Source organism: Phaethon aethereus (genome assembly GCF_964289735.1).
Source record: "Phaethon aethereus genome assembly, chromosome: 1".
NCBI lineage: Eukaryota > Metazoa > Chordata > Aves > Phaethontiformes > Phaethontidae > Phaethon > Phaethon aethereus.
Genome location: NC_138575.1, coordinates 152,534,287 through 152,556,712, shown reverse-complemented (window position 1 = coordinate 152,556,712; position 22,426 = coordinate 152,534,287). Strand labels below are relative to the sequence as shown.

Here is a 22,426-nt window from a genome sequence, read left to right as displayed (position 1 = left end):
ATTTTATAGTGAGGGGAAATAAAGAGACAGATGGGTTGCACCACAACCATCAACATTCTAGGAGTTAGGTCTGACCTTCTCTAAGAGAAAGAATAAGGCCCTGATGCATATTTTTGTTGTACTCAGACTATCAGAACTGTAATTAATTCACTGAATAAACAATGGTCAAATAGTTTAGATAGCAATTGGTGTGTCAGCAGTTGAGTGAGATGCAAATTCTTACTCTGTATGAACCACTGTCTCAGTTTAAGAACTGAGAAAATACTGCTCTAATTAACATTTGTAAAAATAACTGAAAATACTGAGCAAACATGAAGTTAGAAATACACATTCTATTTTTTAATAGAATGAACACAGCAATTCAGCACAGGCTGGATTCTATTATGTTATAAAATACTTTCGCTCCATCCACCCTCAGTTTACTTCAGAGGACATGGATTTGTCCTTCCTAACAACTAGCTGCTGCTAGTGGGTCAGAGGAGTAAGTCCAACTTTTTTTATACTGTAGAAGATCAGAGAGGTTAAATTTCAAGTACTAGAAAAAGGTGTGGAAAGTACTTTCAGCCATTCATATAATTCTTATCTTACAGAAACAAAAAATCAGCAATTTTGCAAACTTAAGCTATGCAAATATTTAAAATTGTTAACTGTAACTTATAAAATTATTATTAACAGGAAATAACTAATTTTACCTGTTTCCTTAAAGAGTCATTCATTTCCTTCAAGGTGTCAAATGATGACTTCAGCCTTCTATTTTCTTTAGTTATTTCTCTCAAGGCTTCTGTCAGCTGTTTAACTTCTGCCTCATGTTGCTACAGAAATATCAAATTTAAAAACGTGATTTACAAGAGACTCTTTTAGAAACAATCCTAAACTAAGTTCCATTTTAGTGTTAAAATAACAGGACAAACTTTCAAAGATCAAGTTTATAATTGTGCATGGCCAAATTTGCACGTTCAACCAGTAGTGAGAAAAAGAACATCCACACTGCATATTAAAAAGAATCTATAGAGAAACAGAACAACGTGTACAGCCAATTGTTCTTATTCTTTGCAGATTCTACCAAAACCAGATTATATCAATATGTACATATCTCAAACAAGTCAAACGTGGGAAAGGTTTATGAACTAAAACCAATGACAGAGCTTTTATTGACAGCTTATTCTTCCATGTAATTACAAAAAATTGTGATTGTTTTGCAGCAACTTTTGAGTTTTCAACTACTTTTTCTGGCTTTGCTCACCCTGAATGATGCACAACAAGAAACTAATCCTATGTCTCTTAGGGCTGTGCTCTGGTTTACAGCACAAGCATATGAATTGCTAACTACAACCTGAATATCCACTGCTATTCTTCTCATTTCCCTGAATCTTATTTTAGATTTAATCTTCTCTGGACACCAGTGCATCTGGTGTACCTCAGATTTGATAAAACAGCAAAGTTTTATTTTACTGAAAATATTCCAGCCATGTATACTTACTATCTTTCATTTCCCCCCTTCCATGAATTCACTATTCTTCACTCATTCACCCACTCATTCTCTACTTTCCATATCCAGTCATATCCTTTCTTCCTACATGTGCAAATGACAAAAATAAAGCACAGTAGAAGTTTAAAGTAAGCAAGCCTTGAAGAGATCCTTCTCTATTATGGGTCCCTTCCAACTCGAGTTATTCTAAGATTCTCTATTTCTGCTTGGAAGCACAGTAACTTCCATTCCAGCTATATAGACAAAACATCTACAATTCCTTTTTTCTCAACTGCTGCTCTTCTTCAGTCAGTAGGATCAAAACAGCTGTGGGCAGGACATTCTTGTCTAAAGCACCTACCCACACTTGGCTAAGACAACATGAAATGACGGATCCCCTTTTCGTACCAACAAACTTGCAGACACTGCCAACATACAACTGAGTGCACTCTATCACACCACATGCATGTTTCACTTCCATTTTCTACCTACACAGTTAAGAGCTTTATTTGAAGTTCAGTAACTGCTCTAGGAAGAATCAGTACAGAATTATTAATCTGAAAGGTAAGTAGAACCAACTCAGTTGTCAAACCATAGGGTTGTAGGTGATGCCAGGATGTCTAAAGCCATCCACTTCCATAAGCAAATCAGGCCATGTCATCCATATCATAACCAGCTATATCATTTCTCTCCTGCCAGATGTTTGCCTAGTCTGTTCTTAAGTCCTCCAATACTGAAAACACTGCAGTCTTACCAATCTACCTGTCCCTACACTTAACTATTTTTGTTTAGATCTAGTTTTTCCTAATACTTAACCTAAATTTCCCTTACTACCACTACTTCTCCTACCACAGACATGAAAATAATATTAGTTTCTTCCTCTTTGTTGCAGCCTTTTATGTAGCTGAAGCTTGGCCTGTTCACCTTCAATTCATCCTGTATGTTGAACTCATGCATCCACTCATCATCCTCTATTTCTGCAGCTGATACTTCTATTCAAGCGCAGTACTACACACTCACACCTTCCAAATAGTCTAACAGCTTTTTTCAGGCCTACTGTAACTTCAATTTGTCAAGATCAGTTTTAATCCTAACGTTCTTTTTCAGTATGCTTGAAATTCCCCCTCACTTGATATTTTCTTCAAATTTAATAAATGTACTCTTTCTCACCATCAAACTTCTTATTGAAAATACTGAATAATACTGGACTGAAAAGATATTCCAGAATGCATTATGTACATTCCTTCAACTTTACCGCGAACTACTATTTTACTACAGCTTTACACCAACTGCATTACATCTATGTTATACATTCCTAATAAGATTATGAAAATGTCATGCAAATCTGTATAAAAAAAAGGTCTAATTAAGACCAGACATATATATTCTCTTCTATTAGCAATGCCTATTACCTTGCTGTAGAGGAAATGAGACTGATTTGAAAATTTGTAATTAACATAGGCTAGCAGTTATTTATTGCATTGTTTTCTGCATTGTGCTTCCTGTGGTTTGTTCATAGCTTGTTTCAGGATTTAGTTAGTTATCTTGAGAACTGGCATTAAGTTGATGGCTGTACAACTCTTTCTCTTTTGAAAAGAAAGATACCACATTTTTTTAGTCTTCTAATACTCCACTTGACCTCCACAAATTTCCACAGATAACCACTATTTTTTCCTGTGTTTTCATCAGCCAGTTCTCTAACTGGTGTAACATTTTTAAAACCCAGAAGATTTGAAACATCTAAATAAACACCTTACCCTATTCCGTCCCTGTTCAAAAGTTGAGTTCCTGCTCCTCTGACACCCTTTTCCCCTTTTTAACATGTAGTCTATTCTCCCTCTACAGCTTGTGGGAAAGGTTTATCTGAATATTTCAAAGAAATTTAATTTCTTAGCTTATGTTTTTGACACTAAGTACACATATTTAAGGACTTCTCTTGGTGATCTTCTGGATAATAACAAAAACTTTTCACAAAACCTAAATTCAACCGCAAACACCCAGAAAAGCAGTGTTGTAGAACATATTTTTCCATTGTTGAAATCATACCATTTCGTTTCCTCTGACACCCCCTAAGTTAGGTTGATCTTTTCTTGCTTTAAACTTCTTGAGTGTTTTTCTGCTAATACTCTCTGCAATATTTGTTAGGTCATGAGATCTCATTGTGTCTTAAAGCCTTCCCAAGGAAATCTAGTTCAACTACAGCTAATGCAAAGACACTCATTTAGGTTACATAAAATTACAGACAGACCACAATTTTTTCTCTAATACCGATCATACAGTTTTTGCTATTTTAGAAACAAGTTACCTTTCTTTTCTAAATTGTAACAGTAAAATGTACCTACACATCGAACAACTAGAGGCACCATTCTGAAACAGAAGCCATACAAAAACCCTATCAATATTGTTTGGTACTTTTTATGTAAACCTTTCATTTGTGGATTTCAAGAACTTTAAAGAAATAAGAATTATATCCAGCAAACATGTGATGACTTAAGATAACTGCAAACAAGTTAAATGTCATGTAGAGCAATAAACATCATTAAATATATTACTGCACCTCTTTCATAATTCCAAATTTCGTGTGAACTTCTTCCTCAACACCTCTTATTTTAGCCAAAGCTGCTTCATGTCTGAAAAACAACGCTTCTCTTTCTGTTAGAAAATGTTCTCGTTTCTGGAGTTGCAGAGCATACTCCTGCTGTGCTGAACTTTCTTTCTGTATCAAGGAAACAAACGTTGAAACAGCTTTAAAACCTATGAAATTATCACAATTTATAGTGAGTTTGAATTTTCTCTCCCAGAGATATCCTTAGTTTTTTGTAAAATTATACACTGTTGCACAATAGCTTACTAATTAAAAGTGATGGACACCTATGTTCAGTTTTCCCACACATGACTTCAGTGCGCACCCTGATGGCTCAGCCTCTCAAGATTCAACTCTACAGGGTTGTTCAAGTATAAACCTAGACAATAAAACTTAGGCTTTTGCTTCCCAAAGTTTGGGACAATGGTATTAACTGTACAACAAATACAACTGAGTCTGATGCAACTGTCTATCCTGAACACTAGATTACTATACTGTTTCTTCAATTACTGGGAAGCATCTATGAAAAAGTGGTGAGAAAAAAAAGAAGAGAGATACAAAATTATTTTTGCAAAAGACAGTCCTGGCAGGGAATCTAGCAGAAGCATGGGAAATATTGCAGAATAAAACCATATAGGAGGTTCTTCTGCTAGTGGCCTAGGCCTGCTAGGGGATGAACTGTTGGGATTCCCCAGCAGTAGAAAAATAAAGATAAGGTAGAATGGAGGGTTTTCACAGGAGGCCATAAAGAAAAGCACTCCTGAATGCCTAGAGCCAGGAGAATAGTTTCAGATGCTCTCAGAAGCAGCAATGGTTTGCAGGCACCTCCCTCCATGTCCACAGTGTGTCACAAGACACTCCTCTTGGATGTAGCAGCACTGTGTTCAAGCTCCCTCAAGCTGAATTTTATCTGATCTACCCACCATGCAAGTCAAAGCACCACTACCAAATCAGTGAATTAATTTAGGAGAAGAGGCAGATGATGAGAGTTTTAGTATATAATTAATTGTGATTAGTATAAGTAATAGTAGTAAGTAATAATTTTAGTATATAAGTAAGTTCTAGTATGTAAGTAATAGTGATTCAGCATATAAGTAATTTCTGAATCCTCTGTCAAAAGTGAGAATCTTCATAACAATACTCAACCAAACTTTTAAGGCAATTCCAGTTCCTACCTGGAGCTTCTGATGTATGACAAATAATTCATCATAAATTTGACTGACGTGAGGCGGTATTGAGCCTTGACCATTGCATGCCTGAGCACCAGTTCCACTCACAGTTTTCCTTACCAGACCATTGGTAATATTTTGGTCACTATTTTCTTGTGTCTTTGCAGCCAAATAGGATCGTAAGGCGCTGCCTATGGAAAGGAAAACCCCATTTTACATTAAAAAATTACTCCTAGATAGATAATGACATGACTTTTGTTCCAAAACAGTGAAAACTTATTTTAGACCTTTAGAGCAACAAGTATAGAGCAAGAGGTATCAAAATGAGAAAGTAATCTAAAGAATTATGGAGAATTGCTCAAAGCTGTATTCCATGACTTGTTTGACTTGATCAGCAATCAATGGAGCTTTAGAAGTAAAACTATGCCCTCCACTTCAATATAGAAATTCCATAGATATCTGAATGAAATCTATGCACAGACTGAATCATAGTGTAGCCAAAATCTCCTATTATTTTTGTAAGGGCTTTCAGGCAAGTGATTCACTGCTGACTAGACCCTGACCTGACATTTAAGTTAACAAAACAAGACTTAAGAAACTACTGGACACAACATGAGAAATTGCTAGACATGACTGATTGCAACGTAAGAAGCTGATTCCACAAATAGTCAAATGGCCAAAAGTCACAGATCATTGAAGGGAAGTATTGGGATCTTTTAGGGAGAAACATCTTGCAAGGCCAGCTGCATCCAAGTACTACATTAGGCCAAAATTACCTAGGTGACAGTATCAGAAACACAAATTTGGGTACTGTGCTGGTTTTGGCTGGGATAGTTCATTTTCTTCATAGCAGCTGGTATGGGCTATGTTTTGAATCTGTAACCAAAACAGTGCTGATAACACCAGGGTGTTTTAGCTATTGCTGAGCAGTGCTTGCACAGAGTCAAGGCCTTTTCTGTTTCTCATGCTGCTCCGCCAGCCAGAGTAGGCTGGGAGCACACAAGAGATTGGGAGGGGACACAGCTGGGACAGCTGGCCCCAGCTGACCAGAGGGATATTCCACACCATATGACATCATGCTCAGCAATAAAAGGCAGGGGAAGAAGGAGGATGGGGGGACTTTCAGAGTTGTGGCACTTCTCAATTAACTGTTATGCATGATGGAGTCCCGCTTTCCTGGAGATGGCTGAACACCCGCCTGCTGACGAGTAGCAGTAAATGAATTCCTTATTTTGTTTTGCTTGCACACGCAGCTTTTGCTTTACCTATTAAAATGCCTTTAACTCAATCTATGAGTTTTTTCAATTTAACTTTCTGATTCTCTCCCTTCATACTGGGGGCAGGGGGAGAGTGAGCAATGAGCTGTGTGGAGCTGAGCTTCCTATGGGGGTTACACCACAACAGATACAGATGTAGCAAAACTCAGGCCAACGGGGAAAAAGTAATTAGGAATGGGTTGTTTATTTGGCAGGCAACTGGGGAAGAGAAAGGAAGGATAATGAGAAAGGGCATCAAGAAACAAGAAAAAGGTTACTAGATAAGCAAATTATGCAATCAGGGCTAACTGGTGGTATGTATCAGGCAGCCCTGTGGTTGATTGCCCACCACAGCTGGAGCAGGACAATAAACCAACATTGTTGCAAAACAACAGGTTGTCTGCTTCAGGGGTGAGGAAGGAGAGCATAACTAGGACAATGACACATAAATCATAACAGAAAAAAAAAGGGGGAAAACATAAAAAGGTAATTTCTGAATATATTTGAAACAAATGTGTGTGATATTTATCAGAGTTTTGCATTTATTTTGCCTTTGATCCCAAATACTGTAAATTATGCTATTTTCCCAGTGCAATTCAATTTTTTTTTTTTTTTTTTTATTTTCAGAAAGAATACGTTTCCAGAAAGCTGTTCTTATACTCTCTCCACCCATTTAATACAACTCTTGGTGAGAGTCTGTTATAGCTCCATTGATCTGTTCTGCCTGGCTTCTGAGATTCCTTTTAGTCACTTAGGGGTTTGTTGGCTGGCTGGCTGTCTCCACACTTCCAGATACACTTTCAAATGAATTCAACAATGTTCTTCTAAACCTAAAACTCTCCATAAGAGACAGAGCTACACTGATTCACAAACTCCTCCAATCGAGGCAGCATTTTCAAACATTTGCAGTGAGTTACTGCCAGCTGATACAGTCTTCCAGTTAGAATTTCTTGAGTTAACTGAACAACAGATAACATTCTCTACGCACGGCCAGTTTTCAATCCTTAAACTGACAAAGACATCTGACTTAAAAGACTTGTAGTATTTGTTAATGCAGCTATCTACTTAAAACAAAATAAATCAAAACAAAAAACCAAACCCCATCCTGTTTCTTCATTCATATTATAAAGTCACCTGGCAACCAGTTTCATAAAAGGTTGATTTTTCTTTTTAAAATGTATGTTAGTATTGCATCAATTATGTCTGGACCTCTTAAACTAATTCTAAAGAAGTCATACTTACAAGAAAGGTTAAATCCCCAAATTAAAATTTATTTTAGGTGATTACTGTATTTCTGAACTGAACAGAAATACCTTCACTAGAAAGATTTTAAAGTACATGTTATACTTCACAAAGAGTTGAAAAGTATTTAAAGTTCAATATTTATTACCTGTTTCCACATATATAGCTGTATTTTGAACTACATCATTTTCAGAGCAATTAATGGTCTTTTCTTCTATTTCTAGACCACTTGAATCACAAAAAGAATCTTGCTCATCATCAACACTAAAAAAATACAAAAAAACCAGTAATTTGAAATTACTCAGTCCCTTTCTAACATACCACATATAGAGCATTAAGAGAAGTTTGTATAAAAATGTAAACATTGCTCAATCTAAGATTTTGATATTTGACTGATAACAAATAGCAGAGTTAAATCATTTGGATCATTACTCAGAAGATTTTAACCACAACAATTAGTAATGCTGCTGATTTAAAAGCAGTAACAATAACTAGAATTTTCATGCTGTAAGCACATGTATGCAGCAGATAAAATCAACACTCTTACCACCAACCACCAAATTCCTGGAAAACTAAAACTACAAATCCCCTTTTTTCGTATTTGGTGTAAAACAGCCCTGAAAAGAGATTTGCTGGCTTTGGGAATCAAATTATATCTAAATAAACTTAAAGCTGTTCATCAGTCTGAGCTATTTGCTTTCCTCCTAGCTCAGTTTTTATCACCAGTTCAGTTTATATCATCCCTGTATCCCATTATCAATTCCAACATACACAGATTAAGAAGTGAGACAATACTCATCAAAATCAGCATTCACATTATTTCATATATTAGGTACAAACAATTCTTTACTGAACAAGAACACAAGAATCTTAAAACGACTTTTGGATCTGTGCAAACCAAATGTACTGTTTACTCATGGTTTTTCTGGATTATGAGGGATAATAAATGATAAAGGAGAGCGGAAAACACCTCTTACCGATCCCAGTCTTTAAAGCTTTGTAGGAAATCACTAGAAAATCTGATGCTGTTCTCTCTTCCATTTGCAGTAAATTCTGACTCTAAAGAACACTTGGATAAAGAAATAGTTGTATTTTCCAGTAAGCTGTCCATGTCACCTGGAATATATAAAATAACAATAATAATTTTCTTTTGCATTTGAGAAGTTGACAGTAAGAAATTGACAAAGGCTTATTAGAAATGTTTGCCATGTAATCCTGTAGGTTTAAGAACTAAAAAAAACCCACTGATGCAGCCTCACAAATGAATGAAGTATAAGAGCTCAAACTATAGGAAAAATTATTTAGTTTTCAAACCAGGTTTGTCTTTCTGAAGTTTTACAGCTTGCCTTCGTATACTAATTTTTCTGTAACCAAAGTCTGATAAATACAGTTTTACCCTACTGTCCACATGCACCAGCAACATGTGTTTCTCAAGAAGCCGAAAGACATTCTAAATATTAAATGTATATGTATCTTTAAATTAAAGCCAAATGTATGCATTAGGAGGTGGGCTGCTACCAACTACCTCAGGCAGGACTTAAACACAAACTGCTTGGGAGCTCTTGTTCTAAAGTATCCTTTGTGCTCTTCACTTGAATGTTAACATTTCCAGGCTCGCTCCAGATATCATAAACCCCTGATCAAAATGAGAAAATACAAAACTACTTAAAACAGATTTAGTAATGATACAGCTTTAGTATATATTTTCCCTGAAAAAGACATCAAAGCACCATTGTTTGTTATTACCTTTGTATACCGGGGAGCTTCCACTCTTATATTCTGTATATAATGCACCTGAAAGGCAACCCTGCAAGAAAGGACAAAACCACTGTAACATAGTCAGAATTTTCAGGGAAAGTTTATGTTACTACTTACTTGTTTAACAGTTACAACACCTTGTGACAGAAGGTACCGCAAACTACTGACTTTGAAAAGGGAAGTATACATTAAATATATAAATGTAAATGGCCCTCATATTAATATAAAGAGGCAAACATAATCCCCCCACTCCAATAATGAAATATTCATAGTGTTATATGTTAAAATATTTGAGAGAATACAAGACATTATGAAAACAGTGACATAAAATAAGGGCATAAAAGTAGGATTAGATAATCATGGAAACAGTGCCATCTTTACAGTTAGGCTTCTTAAGTCAGTTTCCTGTCTACTTTTCCTACTGACTTGTAACTACCTACTAAAAAAACTAATGACAGAAGTATTAGGCTACAATCCAAATCAATTAAATGTATAATAGAAAAGATCAGGCTCAAAGCAGCTCTCATGTTCTTAGCTGTTTCACTGCATGTCTCTGCTATGCTTTAAATGATCAACTGCTGTATTTTCCTGTATTTAAATACTACTTTTTAATGAAATAACAAAACACACAAAAAAATCTAGCATTTCTTCCTTGCAAGCATTACACTTTAAAGTCTCAGTGATATTTTTTTAAAGGTAACTTTTGGAAATTATTTTTCTGTAAAGAACAGTTCTGTAATTCACAGCATGTTGTTGCCCAAGAAAAGCATAGCATCTAGAGCACCACAAAATGCTACCCGAGTTGCAAATCCTTCTGAAGGAAATATGGGCAGATACCTCCAGATTTTAGCTGCTAAAGAACTCAGATCTTCATCTCATATTTGGGACGGCTCCTGATCCTAAAATGGCAAGTCACACTTCCTCAGAAAAAAAAAGTCTAGTTTCTGTAATCATTTGATGATTCCCAGGACCAGTTTGATCTCCCAATCCAACTATGTGTCTAGCCCAAATCCTGCTTACAGTCTCTCCCAATCTTTGGTTGCACACGGGTATTTTTACAACATATTACTTCCCTTGCAACATGAGTTTGAACACTTAAGGTCTGTTATCTCCCGGGCACACTAGAAGCATTTGACCCATAGCATACAGTTGCAAGAAAGCAACCACAAAAATTTGTCTCGGAAAAAGACAGACTTCAGATAAAATAAAAGTAAGTGCCTATACAGTGAGTATTCCTTCTACAAAGTGTCAAAGACTTCTGAAACACCAGCATGTGTGTGTGGGTCTCTGCTGATGGATTCTTAGGCAGATCAGTTTCCTAATCCACTGTGCAGACCCACAAATGGTTACATTAGCACAAGTAATGGAAACAGAAGAATCACAATCCAGTTCCTTCATTCATATTGGTGGAAAGAGCCTGGCGCTCTCTGGTGTAAAACAGCACGGTTTTACCTCAACAAAAGAACGATACCCACCACGTTTTACTGTCTGGTCATTGTAACAGTCTCTTAGGAACGATGGGTTTGATTCTCCTCTGGTTGACTAGATAGGGAACAATTTCCTGCTCCCTGAAAACAGAGCTAATCACTAGGCTTTACAAAAAACCACAAACACTCCTAACACGTTCTAAATAAGGCTAGCAATTGCTGTAGCAAAAGAAGATATGTAAGAAATATGTTATCCTATTATATGTATTTCATACATGCCTAGTATACTACTTCTAAGGGGATTCACACACTATCTTGCCCAACCGGCAAGCACCAGAAGGTTTTAAGCAAAAACTAAGTGCCAAGCTGCTCAGACTGTGCTTTGAGAACGCATAGAGTTTGGAAGGGCAATTCCCAGGGAAATTTCACGTTCAGACGAGGGTGACCCTTAAGCGCTTCCACTGAAACGCGGTGAGGGCAGAGAGAGGGACAGGGGTAGGATTAGAAAGAACACACTTTACTCGTAAGCTCCTAAAGCCTGTTTAAGTCCCATATTTTGGCTCTCGCACTGTACGCGTACGTAATACCACAGTGCTTACAAAGAACCCCAAGGAAGGGGACACAGACACCCCCTCCCCCCAAGCACCGCAGGGACGGGGCGAGGAGGAATAGCTCTTTTTCCTTCTCCTTCCTCCCCCCTCGCCCACTCTGCCCACCTCCCTCCCCTGGCGCGCACCCCCCAGTCCTCCCGCCTCACCCCCGCCGGTCCCCGCCGGCAGCGCCGCTGCAAACGCTGGGGGGAACGGCTAAGGCCTAGGCCAGGGCCCGCCATCACGCCCCACCCCGCCGCTCACGCTCGAAGAAACCGCCACCACTCCCAAGGGGAGGGCGCAGGCGCGGGGCGGCGCGCATGCGCACGAGCTCCCAAGCGCCCGGTAAGGGCCGGCCGAGGCGCAGGCGCGCCGGGTGTCCCGGTGCCGGCGGGAAGCGGGGCGGCAGCCGGCGGAGGCGGGCGTGCCGCCGCCGGTGCTTGCCGTCGCCCTCGGCCTCGACGGACAGGCAAACCACGGCAACGACCGCTTCCCTCCCCGCGGCGGGGGCCTAGGCCCCAGCTTCACAGCGCCAGCGTCCTCTGATGAACTGCAAAGATGTAAAATGAAACAGTAACTGGTAGAGAAACACAAGTGATTAAGTGTATATTAATACACACTGTCCTGGTTTCAGCCAGGATAGAGTCAGTTTTCTAGTTTTTCATGCTAGCCTGTCAGCGAGCAGGCTGGGGGTGCACGGGGAGCTGGGAGGGGACAGAGCCAGGACAGCTGACCCAGGCTGACCAAAGGGATATTCCATACCATATGACATCATGCTCAGCATATAAAGCTGGGATGGAGAAGGAAGGGGTGGATGGATGTTTGGAGTATTGCATCTGTCCTCCCAAGAAACCATTACATGTGATGGAGCCCTGCTTGCCTGGAGATGGCTGAACATCTGCCTGTCCATGGGGAGTGGTGAATGAAGTCCTTGTTTTGCTTTGCTTGTGTGCGTGGCTTTTGCTTTGCCTGTTAAACTGTCCTTATCTCAAACCAGGAGTTTTCTCACTTTTAGTCTTCTGATTCTCTCCCCTGTTTGACTGTGGGGGACTGAGCAAGCAGCTGCCTGGGGCTTAGTTGCTGGCTGGAGTTAAACCACAACACACACCCAATCAAAAGCTTAGCAGTTCTCTTTACAGTCTAACACTTCTGAAGGAGGCCTTCCCTCAGGAGCTTTGGGGAAGAAGTACTCTTGCCCTCCTTTAAAAAAAAAAATATGAAGAATAGCTTACGGTGGAATACGTCAGTTGAATACTTAATGACTCATAATGTCAAATTGGGTACTTTGGGAAAAAAAACCTTGATAACACCAGCACTGAGCTGTAGAAGTTTAAAAAAACCCCATATTTATTCATGCATATTCATTGAGTGAATAAAATGACCCTGGCCTAGGTAAGCTACAGTTACTCAGTTGGGCAGTGAGGTCAGAGAAATTGCCGCAGCAAGTGGAGCTAGTAAACATACTGAGAAGACAGCAGTAGCTGTGGGTTATACTAAGGCATTTCAGGTAACATTCCATTCATTTAGCAATGTTCTATGTAGTACAAAAAAAATTATTTGGTACGCTTCTCTAACAAAAAAACCCGCAACATTTAAGAACTATTCTCTAGCTTGCACATAGTGAAGTGTTATTTAGAGATTCAGGCAGCACAAACCAGCAGCTACCTGCTTGCTCCCTCAGCTGTCTTTCTGCACATCAAAATACTAAGTTTCAAAGGCCTTCAGTGTACTCACCAGCAATTAAGCACCTACAATTTGCATATTCAAAACAGATTTATGAACAGTAAGACAAATTATGCAAGTTGTTTTTTTTTTTTAAACAAACCAGAGTGAAGACAAGAGATTTATTTTAACAAGACTAAGATTTAATTTTTAAAATTTGACATTTAATACAAATATGTCAGGATAACACAAATACACCTGAAATATGCCAGTGTCTGAACTTTTTATTTAACATGCAAAAAATCAATTAGAACACATAAAAAACCCAACTATAAGCTGTAATTTTACATTTATACATCAGAAGTGTCCATTTTAAGTTGAAATAATTAGTCAATAACATCTAAATACTGATTTATACTGCTAGAACATCTGTATACTCAAAGCAATAATTCTATATTTGCCCACAGTCTGTAATGACAATTCTTCCATTTACTAGCCCTTTAGGAGAACCAAAGGATTCAATCTTTTTTACAACATCCATTCCATCTTTCACAAACCCAAATACCACATGCTTGAAGTCCAAGTGTTCTGCTTTTTTAAGTGTTATGAAGAACTGAGAATTATTCGTATCCCTGCCCTTATTTGCCATTGACAACAGTCCAGGACCAGTGTGTTTCACTTCAAAGTTCTCATCTTCAAATGCTGTTCCATAAATTGACCGTCCACCTGTTCCATCATGGTTAGTTATATCACCTCCCTAAAAAAAAAAAAAGGCACAGCATTAACATAAACCAACAGCACAATTACATTCCCTTTCAACAGTAAAGACTTTGCTTTGGATGAACTCATTCTTGTTTTTCACAAGTACCATATTTACTTAGATATAAGGCATCCCAGCTTCACCAGCTTTGTTCATGGTAAAGGAAGCAGTAGCGGAAAGCTTGTCCCTTGTTTATTCTGAACACAGCATTTTCTTTCTACTCTACATGATGATCACTCCTCTAGGTCTGTCTTTCCCACTGCCTGCTTCCTGCATCACTTGGCCCTGACAGCTGGAACCTGCATTATCTCACTGAGGCCTGTCCTTGCTTAGTCCCTGCAGGCACAGAACTGATCACCTGAAAAAGGTTAAGGTACCAATGACCAGCAGTTTCTTGCTTCTGTGCAGGCAGCAGCTTTTGTCACATAACTGCTTGTTCAGAAAAGCAGCTACTGCTAGTGAGCAGTGTTTTTTGTCTTTCTGCAAGGCAGCAAGCTTCTGGCTCCTCATTATTTGGCTATACAAATAAAGGTGACAGTATAGGTTATCATATCTTTGAAGGAAAGCCTTAATTCTCATTGGAGAGAATTCTCACTGCATCTGGAGAAAGTTTAGGCAAAGCAGAACAAACTTAGAATATACTAATTTCATGTGATAAAAGCTGACTTTTTGTCAGGGTACGCATGCTGCGGTTAACTCCTATAACCTCCTTACAGGAAGTAGAATACCCTGAAACAAGCTTAAACCCTAAATGAGCAATGCTGGTTTCCTTACAAGAAAGGCACAAAGTTTTAGCAAAAGAGCCATACAGGGCATACTTCAGACATGGGTGATACCTAATCAAGAGACTATAGACAATTTTTTATTCTGGTGACGAGCCATTCATATATTAACGTCTACTTCTGAGTTTGTAGAAGGTCATGCCTCGCCTTCAGGAATGTAGTGACATGCAGGAGCATTAGCTTAGTGTGTAAAGAAGTTGGCTCATTCTGTCTGTTACAAGTCACTAAAAGTCATTGAATTACTGATGAGAATTTTAGGAAAGGTCTATCTGAGGTATAATCAATCTCCTAAACCTTCAGCATTTATCAAGAACTTGCTAGTGCTACCAAATGCACTCAGAGACTTAAAAGCAACACTGTCTACATGTCTACATCTGCAGATGCACTGTAGATGAGACTTAGTGAAAAATGTGAGCATTTTCAGGAACAGGCCACTCCATGATAATGAGATTTAGAAGTTTTTTTTAAAATGGAAACTGGAGCATCTAAAGTATTTGGAGTATCAGGTTATAAGTGCATGTTGTCTGAAATACAAACTGTACTTCAAAATGTAAGGGAAGCCTAGAAACTAAGTGTTCTTGGCAGGTGAGCATACAGAAGTTCTTCTCCGTAGAGAGAAAAGGCTGAATAGTAGTTTTGGGAACCCTACTTTCCTTCGTGTTCCTGTTCTGCAACAGGCCCCTTTTCCATTGTAATAGGAGATCTCTATCTTCCTTTTTCCATCCACACTAACATCTCAGCACTAGGGAACACTGAAGTGTCAGGCAGCTGGCAGACATGCTACAAAGCATTTAGCTTAGGGCAGCATGTGCTTCTTGCACCATTTCTCATCTCCTTGTAGGGAGAGGGCAGATGAGAGCATCTTGCACACTGGATTCATGCTGCCAACAAGGACATGCTATCCTGTGTAAGTGGCTTTTTGAGGTGCCATTTCTAGGCAAGATGTGTCTTGTCCTCTCAATGAGAGGTCTTCCCATTATGCTTACCTGACACACGAAGTCAGTGACTATTCTGTGAAAACTGGAGTTCTTGAATCCAAATCCTTTCTCTCCTGTGCACAGGGCCCTGAAATTTTCAGCTGTTCGAGGGACAATATTTGAGAACAGCTCCATGGTTATGTGTCCTAAAGGTTCATCATCAGCAGAAACTTCAAAATACACAACAGGGTTGGTGTCCTTTGACAGTCCTGCTGCCAGAGACAAGTGTCCCTTCTGTAGTTCTGACAAGCTTAGCTGGCATTCTTCAAACCTCCTCTTGAAAGAATTAGCCATTTCTTGGCTTTTAAATCTGACTGCAAGTTGTTCTACTTTTACTTCACCATCTAAAAAGAAATTGGAGAACAGGATTCTTTACTCAGTATAGTCAGAAACAAATAGCTTTCGTCTTATATAATCTCCAGGGAAAAAGAAAACCACCTAAAAAAACAAACCAAAAGCCACGTGAAAAAACACTCACCTGCATAATCTGTAGCTGTCCATATTAAAGCATTGTTTGATGTATCAGAGGGCACTAAGTTCATTTCTTTGGTGATGACATGGTTTGCACAGACTTTCAGAACTTGGTCCCTTCTCATGAGGACTCTATAATATTTCTTCTGTGTATGGAAGAGGATCTTTATCTCTCCAACACCACGCTCCTTCCACTGAGTAGCATCTCTGTCCCACCTGTAAAGTTTTGCCCTCTCTTTAAAGATGATTTCTTCATCTTCTTCTCCAGATTTTACCTCCACCTAAAAAACAGCACAGTCAAGTACCTGTGATTTCCCAGAGAGCTGCTGTCTCCAACAATATTAATAGCCTTATATACACTTATTATGATTCTGACATATTACAATGGAAAATTATTCAACATGCTCCTTTCTCCAACTCCATAGTCATCATACACCAAAATGAGTAAAACCTCTAGCCTCTTCAGAATTTAAGAGCCCAACAAATTCCACTCTTTAAGATGAATTACAGCATTGCAGTACTACTTTGCCATGCTGCATATGGTTTTTGATGGGTGCTTGTTGGTTTTTGCTTTAGGGGTGGGGTTTTTGGCAGGTTTTGGTTTGTTTTTTTCTTTTAAAAAACCCACTATCAACTGTTCTGGCACATTTCCCACGAAAGTTTTAGGTTTGCTCAATAATGTGCACACTAAGAACATATAGTACCATTACCGTTCCAGGTGTTACCTTTTGAACACTGATAAAGAACTTAATATTTGCATTTGAAGAGAATAAACACAGAATATAACAAACTGAGGCCTGATAGCCATATCTCCTGTTTGCTTTATGTATGCATATTACTGGCCTCTAACCTCCTTTAATTAACACATCTTCCAAAGATACGTAACACTTGAAAGAACTGGAGAAATACATGACAAACAACTATTTCTGGAGGGAGAAATGAGACTGAAGAAATGAAGCAGCAAATAAGGAAAGAAAAATAACCATAGAAGTCATAACACACAGGTGAGCAAAGGCATGCAAAATTTTCAAGAAGGTGGCTGAAGACATGTTATAAACTACATCAGATTTTCTGTTCAAAAGACACTGCATACCGTTTATTCATGTTCTATTTGCTTAATAATAGTAATCTATAATTAAATTACATTATTTATAGGAAAGCCAGATGATATGACTATAACATCAGAAAAGTTTGAAATGGTTATGAGGTACACTAAGGCTAAATACCAAATCAGGACATGAAAAACTGCATGAAGCCTCACTCAGTAAGTTATAAGGCTGCCTTCAAAGTTGAAGGTTCTCCTACTTCTTGAAAAACAATTTATTTTCAAACTAACAAAGTTAGTTCCCTTAGCCTTCAGGTAAGGTTAATTGTACTACATCTTTATTGCCTAGTGATTCTAGAAATCTCTTGCCTAGCTTAGACTAAAAATATTAAGTTGGCATGGCTTTCGTAGAACTGAATCTACAAGTCATGGAAACAAAGCCACAGCTGAGTTGTATTAGGACCAACAGTTACTCAGTTCTTTGCCTTGGTTTTCAACTGTGCTATGAAAAATCAGTTTTAGCTTTTACAAGTTATGTATACAAATTTGCAACACTCAGTCAAGGTAAAATCTTCAAAGTTCATTTCATTATAACTGATGCACCAAACAATTCCCCAGTGCTAAGCTGTACTAGGATTTAAAACAGCAGGTGTTTCTACATAGGCAGTGCAAGAAATACAGAACAAAGCACACAACACAGAGAGCAGAAGTTAGTATTTTTAAAACTTGCTGTGTTAGCAGACATGCTTATCTTAATGGTGTTTTCTATTCCAGAAATCCCCTTACCTCTGGTAAGGACACAATTGGCTCAAAGTGGATATCATCACTATGTACCACCTCATCATCACTACCACCTTCTTCTTCATCTGCTTTACGGGCTGTCTCTCCAAACACAGCTGCTCCTGTATTCGCCCATTTGAAGTTTTTATCTACAATTAAGAAAGTTACATTTTAAACCCTGTGTATCTTTTTCTTCCTGACAAAAACTTGCAAAACACTGTTGTTAACGGATCAATCAGTAGAAATTTGGTATATTGTATGAAGCATAAGTCCAGCTGAATGACTGTCTCGGAGACTAGTTTAACTCACCTTTTGAGCCAAAAGCAAAGTCTCCAGAGTTTTTGGAAGCCAGATCTGCAAATGACAAGCCTGCAGTATTGCCAAAACCAAATGAGATGATTCTGTTTTCTATAAAATAAGAGGGGAAAGTCAAAGGTTTTTCTCTGCCTTTCTTAAAGAAAATCCTTTTAATGTTATGTAGTCACAAGAATAAACTGGAGAAGTCTCTACAGTATTTTTAGCTTCCAACGAATTTAAAGTTTGCATGACACTTGTCATAAAGACAGTAATTTATTATGGATTTAAAAAAGGTCTCAAGACTGTGTGAGACAGTTTCAGCATGTTACGCCTGTGCAAGATCCACAGAGCTCTAGTAAGTATTCATGCAGTATTTAACAGTAAACTAATGGAAGAAAGTACATTATATATAAATTATACAACAGACACTAGCATTGCTCTGTAGTAATGCCATTTGAACTTGATGTAGATAATTTTTTTAACCCCCAGTCATGTTTTTACTAGATTGGTATTCATGCTTCTAATTCGGTATTGGTACCACTTCTCTCCAAGGCAGCAACTACATTAGGTTAGTTTATCTACAGAAAAGCATACTTACGTTCCTACAAAAAAAATCAGAACATACCCCTGACCTTACCTTGTATTGACTCTGAACAGTCTGAATCACTTTTTTTAGTTGACAAGTCTACAGGTTTGTCATCAGCTCCTGGTAAAGTCTGTGATACGTGCACAGTTTCTGTGGTGGAATCTGGTTCTTCATTGTTGGTAGCTGACTGGACAAATACTGTCACCTCACCAGCTGATGGAGTAGGTACTTCTTCCTTACTGGTACAGACTAAGTCAGTTGAGCTTGTAACCTCATTCTCCTGAGATTAATAGAAAAAGTTATGTAATAAGCAAATAAGTTAGGCGAGCCCAGTATTCAAACAACCTCCTCAGAAGACTAAGAATAGTAATTTTAGAAAAAAAGAACACCAAGAAAAATTGTTGTTGTAGGCTTTCTGAAGGTTTTCATTACACTTAACACACATAAGACATTAACTAGACAAGAGACTGAACTACCTTTGAAGTAGTATACTTCCAAAAAATACTATTGCTTTCTGAAATTAGTAAGTCCTTATATATACATTAGGAGTGATTTTACTACCCAAAGCAGTTCACACTTTGAGAACAGCTGTACCTCCTTTCTCTTCTCAAGGAACTTAAGATCTAAGCTTCCATTTCACTGTTGGCAGACTTGTGGCACAGCCACAAAAGGGTTGAATAGGTTTTTCCCACTGGATGTTTCAGTTCTCACAAGGTGAAAACTATGTAGTTTTACACAAATATGAAGTAACTGTACAAGTTTAATGACAAAGTTTAGTAAAGATTTATTTCTTACTTTCATTTCTTGAATTTTAACTTCTGTCTGAAAGTCATTCTCAATATCACTGCTGACACCACAGACGGATGTAGAAGGAACCTGCAGAGTTTCTGCTTTAGCCTTCTCCTCAGGAGTTGGTTTCTTTTCCCAAGCAGTAACACATTCTCTTTCATTGTCGAATTCACTTTTCCCTGTGATGCCTACTGCAAAGAATAAAAATTGGTGCAAAATAGCTATGAAGGCAACTAAATACTGAAGTAATTTTTGGCACTTTTTATTTTATAACCTCATGGTAGCCAGAGAAACTTGAAGTAAGACTTCAAGAGTTTTTCAAATAGGACTACTATTTAAACGAATAGGACTACTATTTAAACAGTGGAAGTGAGGACTAACTTATCTCCACTCAGCGTGACTAGAATTGGAAATTCATCATACTTGGCTTTCTATTGCTATCAGGGAATTTCCATGCAATGATGAGTTCAATCTTGCAGCTGCTTTCTTCAACATTTGCTCATATTTCAGATGGCTCAATATACACCACTCTTTCCAGCATATATCCTCAAAAACCCACAAACTTCACTTCTAGAACCATCTACACTGATCTTCAGTTATGCAACACTCAAGTCTGAGGCACAGCCACAGTAGACATAAACATAAGCAGCAAATTCAATCTTCTATACCTGTATTTTTAGTATAAAGACCAAATAATATTGTTCAACTAAAAAAGAGTCAACTCATAAGCTGAATTTAAAAATTGCCTATCTGCAGAAGTGGCAAGTATTCACAGATGTAGACAATTTTTGTCTTATACAGTGTCATGCCAAGCTGAATTCTTCATATTCAGAAGAAAGGGCTCACGGTAGGATGACACATTGATGTTCTTGTTTAGAGGCCACCTGAAATACACATTTCATTCAGGTACCACTTTACTGTTAACTAACAGTTCAACATACTGGGCTTAAAGCTGTATTTTGAGATGCAGCTTTTCTGCTCCCAGCATCAGTGCTTCTAAAAACTATCTCAGGAAACGAAGTTAACCTCAGTGCCCAAGGGTCCTTCAGATTTAGAGCTTATGTTTCATTACATAAGAAATTTCAAGTATTGTGTTTTAAGACATACCTTTTACGGGATCTTGCAGTTTCTTTTTCCCTTCTGAATCACTGGGATACAGTATTCCATTAAGATTCTTAACAGCTGTTTCATAGTCTTCATCTTAAATACAGGAAACAAGCGTAAGTTCTCAGGCATCCTCTAAGTACAGAGGAGTCTGCTAAGCCCTTCTGACTCACAAGCCTAGCAAGCATGCCCAATTTGCTTATGTTTTAAGGGCTCCACAGGTCACCAAGTAAGATTTCACTTCCTATTTTGCATATACGTGCTTCAGTGTGCTATTGACACTTTTGCCAGCATAGATCGTTACAGATGTGCGGCACAAGTTTTGCTTTCAGAAAACATGTTTCTTACTGAGTGATATCACTAAACAGAATAGAGAAGATAGACTGAAGGTCTTTCATATAAAAACTAATAAGCTCAGATATTTGTGGCAGCGGTCTTGTCTGATCCCATTTTCTGTTGAACACAATGCTTCAGAACTTCCATTTAACATATTTGCTGCTGAATAAATTAGGAGTACTTTAGTTGCATGCAGTAAGATCTGATATGTTTCTAGTTTGAGTGTTAGGAATTTGCTTTAGAAGAACAATAAGCCATTAGTCTCGCATTTAGGGAACCTTAAGCATGTTCCTTTTTGATAAAGACAGCCTTGTATTTGTCTCAAAATCGTTACAGAAGTAAGCCTGTTGCTCAAGCATCGAATTATTTAGTCTTACCTAACCAACTGCATTGGTAGTACGAGTGTAAACACCCGTAAGGCACCAATATAAATTCCCTTTAGTCATTCCTGGGGCTTCATTGTACTATTCTGTCTTGAAGACCTGAGTATACATCTTTGGCCATAAGGAAGACGACAGTATTATTTCCCATCAGTCCAAACAAAAAATATTTGAGTGTCTAATGGCTCTGATAGTACTTACAGAGTCACAGAATATTTAAAGTTGGAAGGGACCCATAAGGATCAAGTCCAACTCCCTACTACTTGCAGGACTACCTAAAACTAAACCATATGACTGAGAGCATCGTCCAGACACTCCACGAACTCTGACAGGCCTGGTGCCTTGACCACTGCTCTGGAGAGCCTGTTCCAGTGACTGACCACCCTCCCTGTGAAGAATCTTCTCCTAAATGTCCGATCTGAACTTCCTCTGACAGCTTCATTCCATTTCCTTGTGTCCTATCACTGGTCACCAGAGATCAGTACCACCTCCTCCTCCACTGACCCCCCTGAGGAAGGTATAGACTGATAAGGTCACCCCTCAGGCTTCTCCAAGCTCAACAAACCACATGACCTAGCTTTTCCATGAGGAAAAGTCTTGCCCTCAAGGCCTTTCACGAGCTTTGTCATCCTCCTCTGGACACACTCTAACACTTTAATGTCCTCCTCATATTGAGGCCCACAAAACTACACAGTGCTCAAGGTGGGGCCACACCAGTGTGGTATATTACACCCTTTCCCCACAGAAAGGCAACACAAAGATCAACTTTGGCACTCCTTACCATCGTCCTCGTCACTCACATATCCAGGCTTATTCTTGTAACAGAAGAACGTTGAAGGTAGCTTGAGAAAGCCAGCAAGAGCTCTCTGTTCAGAAGTAGGTGTTAACTCGTAAACTATTACAACCTCGTTGGATGGAAGATCGTCTTCTGACGTTGTCTTCTCAGCTTTTTACAGAAATTGA

The 22,426-nt window shown here is 38.5% G+C and overlaps 2 protein-coding genes across 2 annotated transcripts in view; both read right to left on the bottom strand.

The window, feature by feature from the left end:
* CCDC138 (coiled-coil domain containing 138) overlaps nucleotides 1–11,736 on the bottom strand; it is a gene marked incomplete at its 5' end in the record, with an annotated part of 40,166 nt that extends 28,430 nt beyond the window's left edge. The window contains 7 exons of the mRNA XM_082011164.1: nucleotides 693–812; nucleotides 4,026–4,199; nucleotides 5,228–5,412; nucleotides 7,868–7,983; nucleotides 8,697–8,835; nucleotides 9,466–9,526; nucleotides 11,662–11,736. Of these exons, the coding sequence (XP_081867290.1) occupies nucleotides 693–812; nucleotides 4,026–4,199; nucleotides 5,228–5,412; nucleotides 7,868–7,983; nucleotides 8,697–8,835; nucleotides 9,466–9,526; nucleotides 11,662–11,736 (870 nt within the window). The remainder of the gene's footprint in view (nucleotides 1–692; nucleotides 813–4,025; nucleotides 4,200–5,227; nucleotides 5,413–7,867; nucleotides 7,984–8,696; nucleotides 8,836–9,465; nucleotides 9,527–11,661) is intronic.
* A 1,636-nt stretch (nucleotides 11,737–13,372) lies between these two features.
* Nucleotides 13,373–22,426, bottom strand: part of RGPD4 (RANBP2 like and GRIP domain containing 4) — a gene marked incomplete at its 5' end in the record, with an annotated part of 33,861 nt that continues 24,807 nt past the window's right edge. The window contains 9 exons of the mRNA XM_082014128.1: nucleotides 13,373–13,913; nucleotides 15,685–16,019; nucleotides 16,154–16,427; nucleotides 17,978–18,120; nucleotides 18,281–18,379; nucleotides 18,906–19,134; nucleotides 19,650–19,834; nucleotides 20,751–20,843; nucleotides 22,245–22,409. Coding sequence (XP_081870254.1) covers nucleotides 13,608–13,913; nucleotides 15,685–16,019; nucleotides 16,154–16,427; nucleotides 17,978–18,120; nucleotides 18,281–18,379; nucleotides 18,906–19,134; nucleotides 19,650–19,834; nucleotides 20,751–20,843; nucleotides 22,245–22,409 — 1,829 coding nt within the window. The 3' untranslated portion in view covers nucleotides 13,373–13,607. The remainder of the gene's footprint in view (nucleotides 13,914–15,684; nucleotides 16,020–16,153; nucleotides 16,428–17,977; nucleotides 18,121–18,280; nucleotides 18,380–18,905; nucleotides 19,135–19,649; nucleotides 19,835–20,750; nucleotides 20,844–22,244; nucleotides 22,410–22,426) is intronic.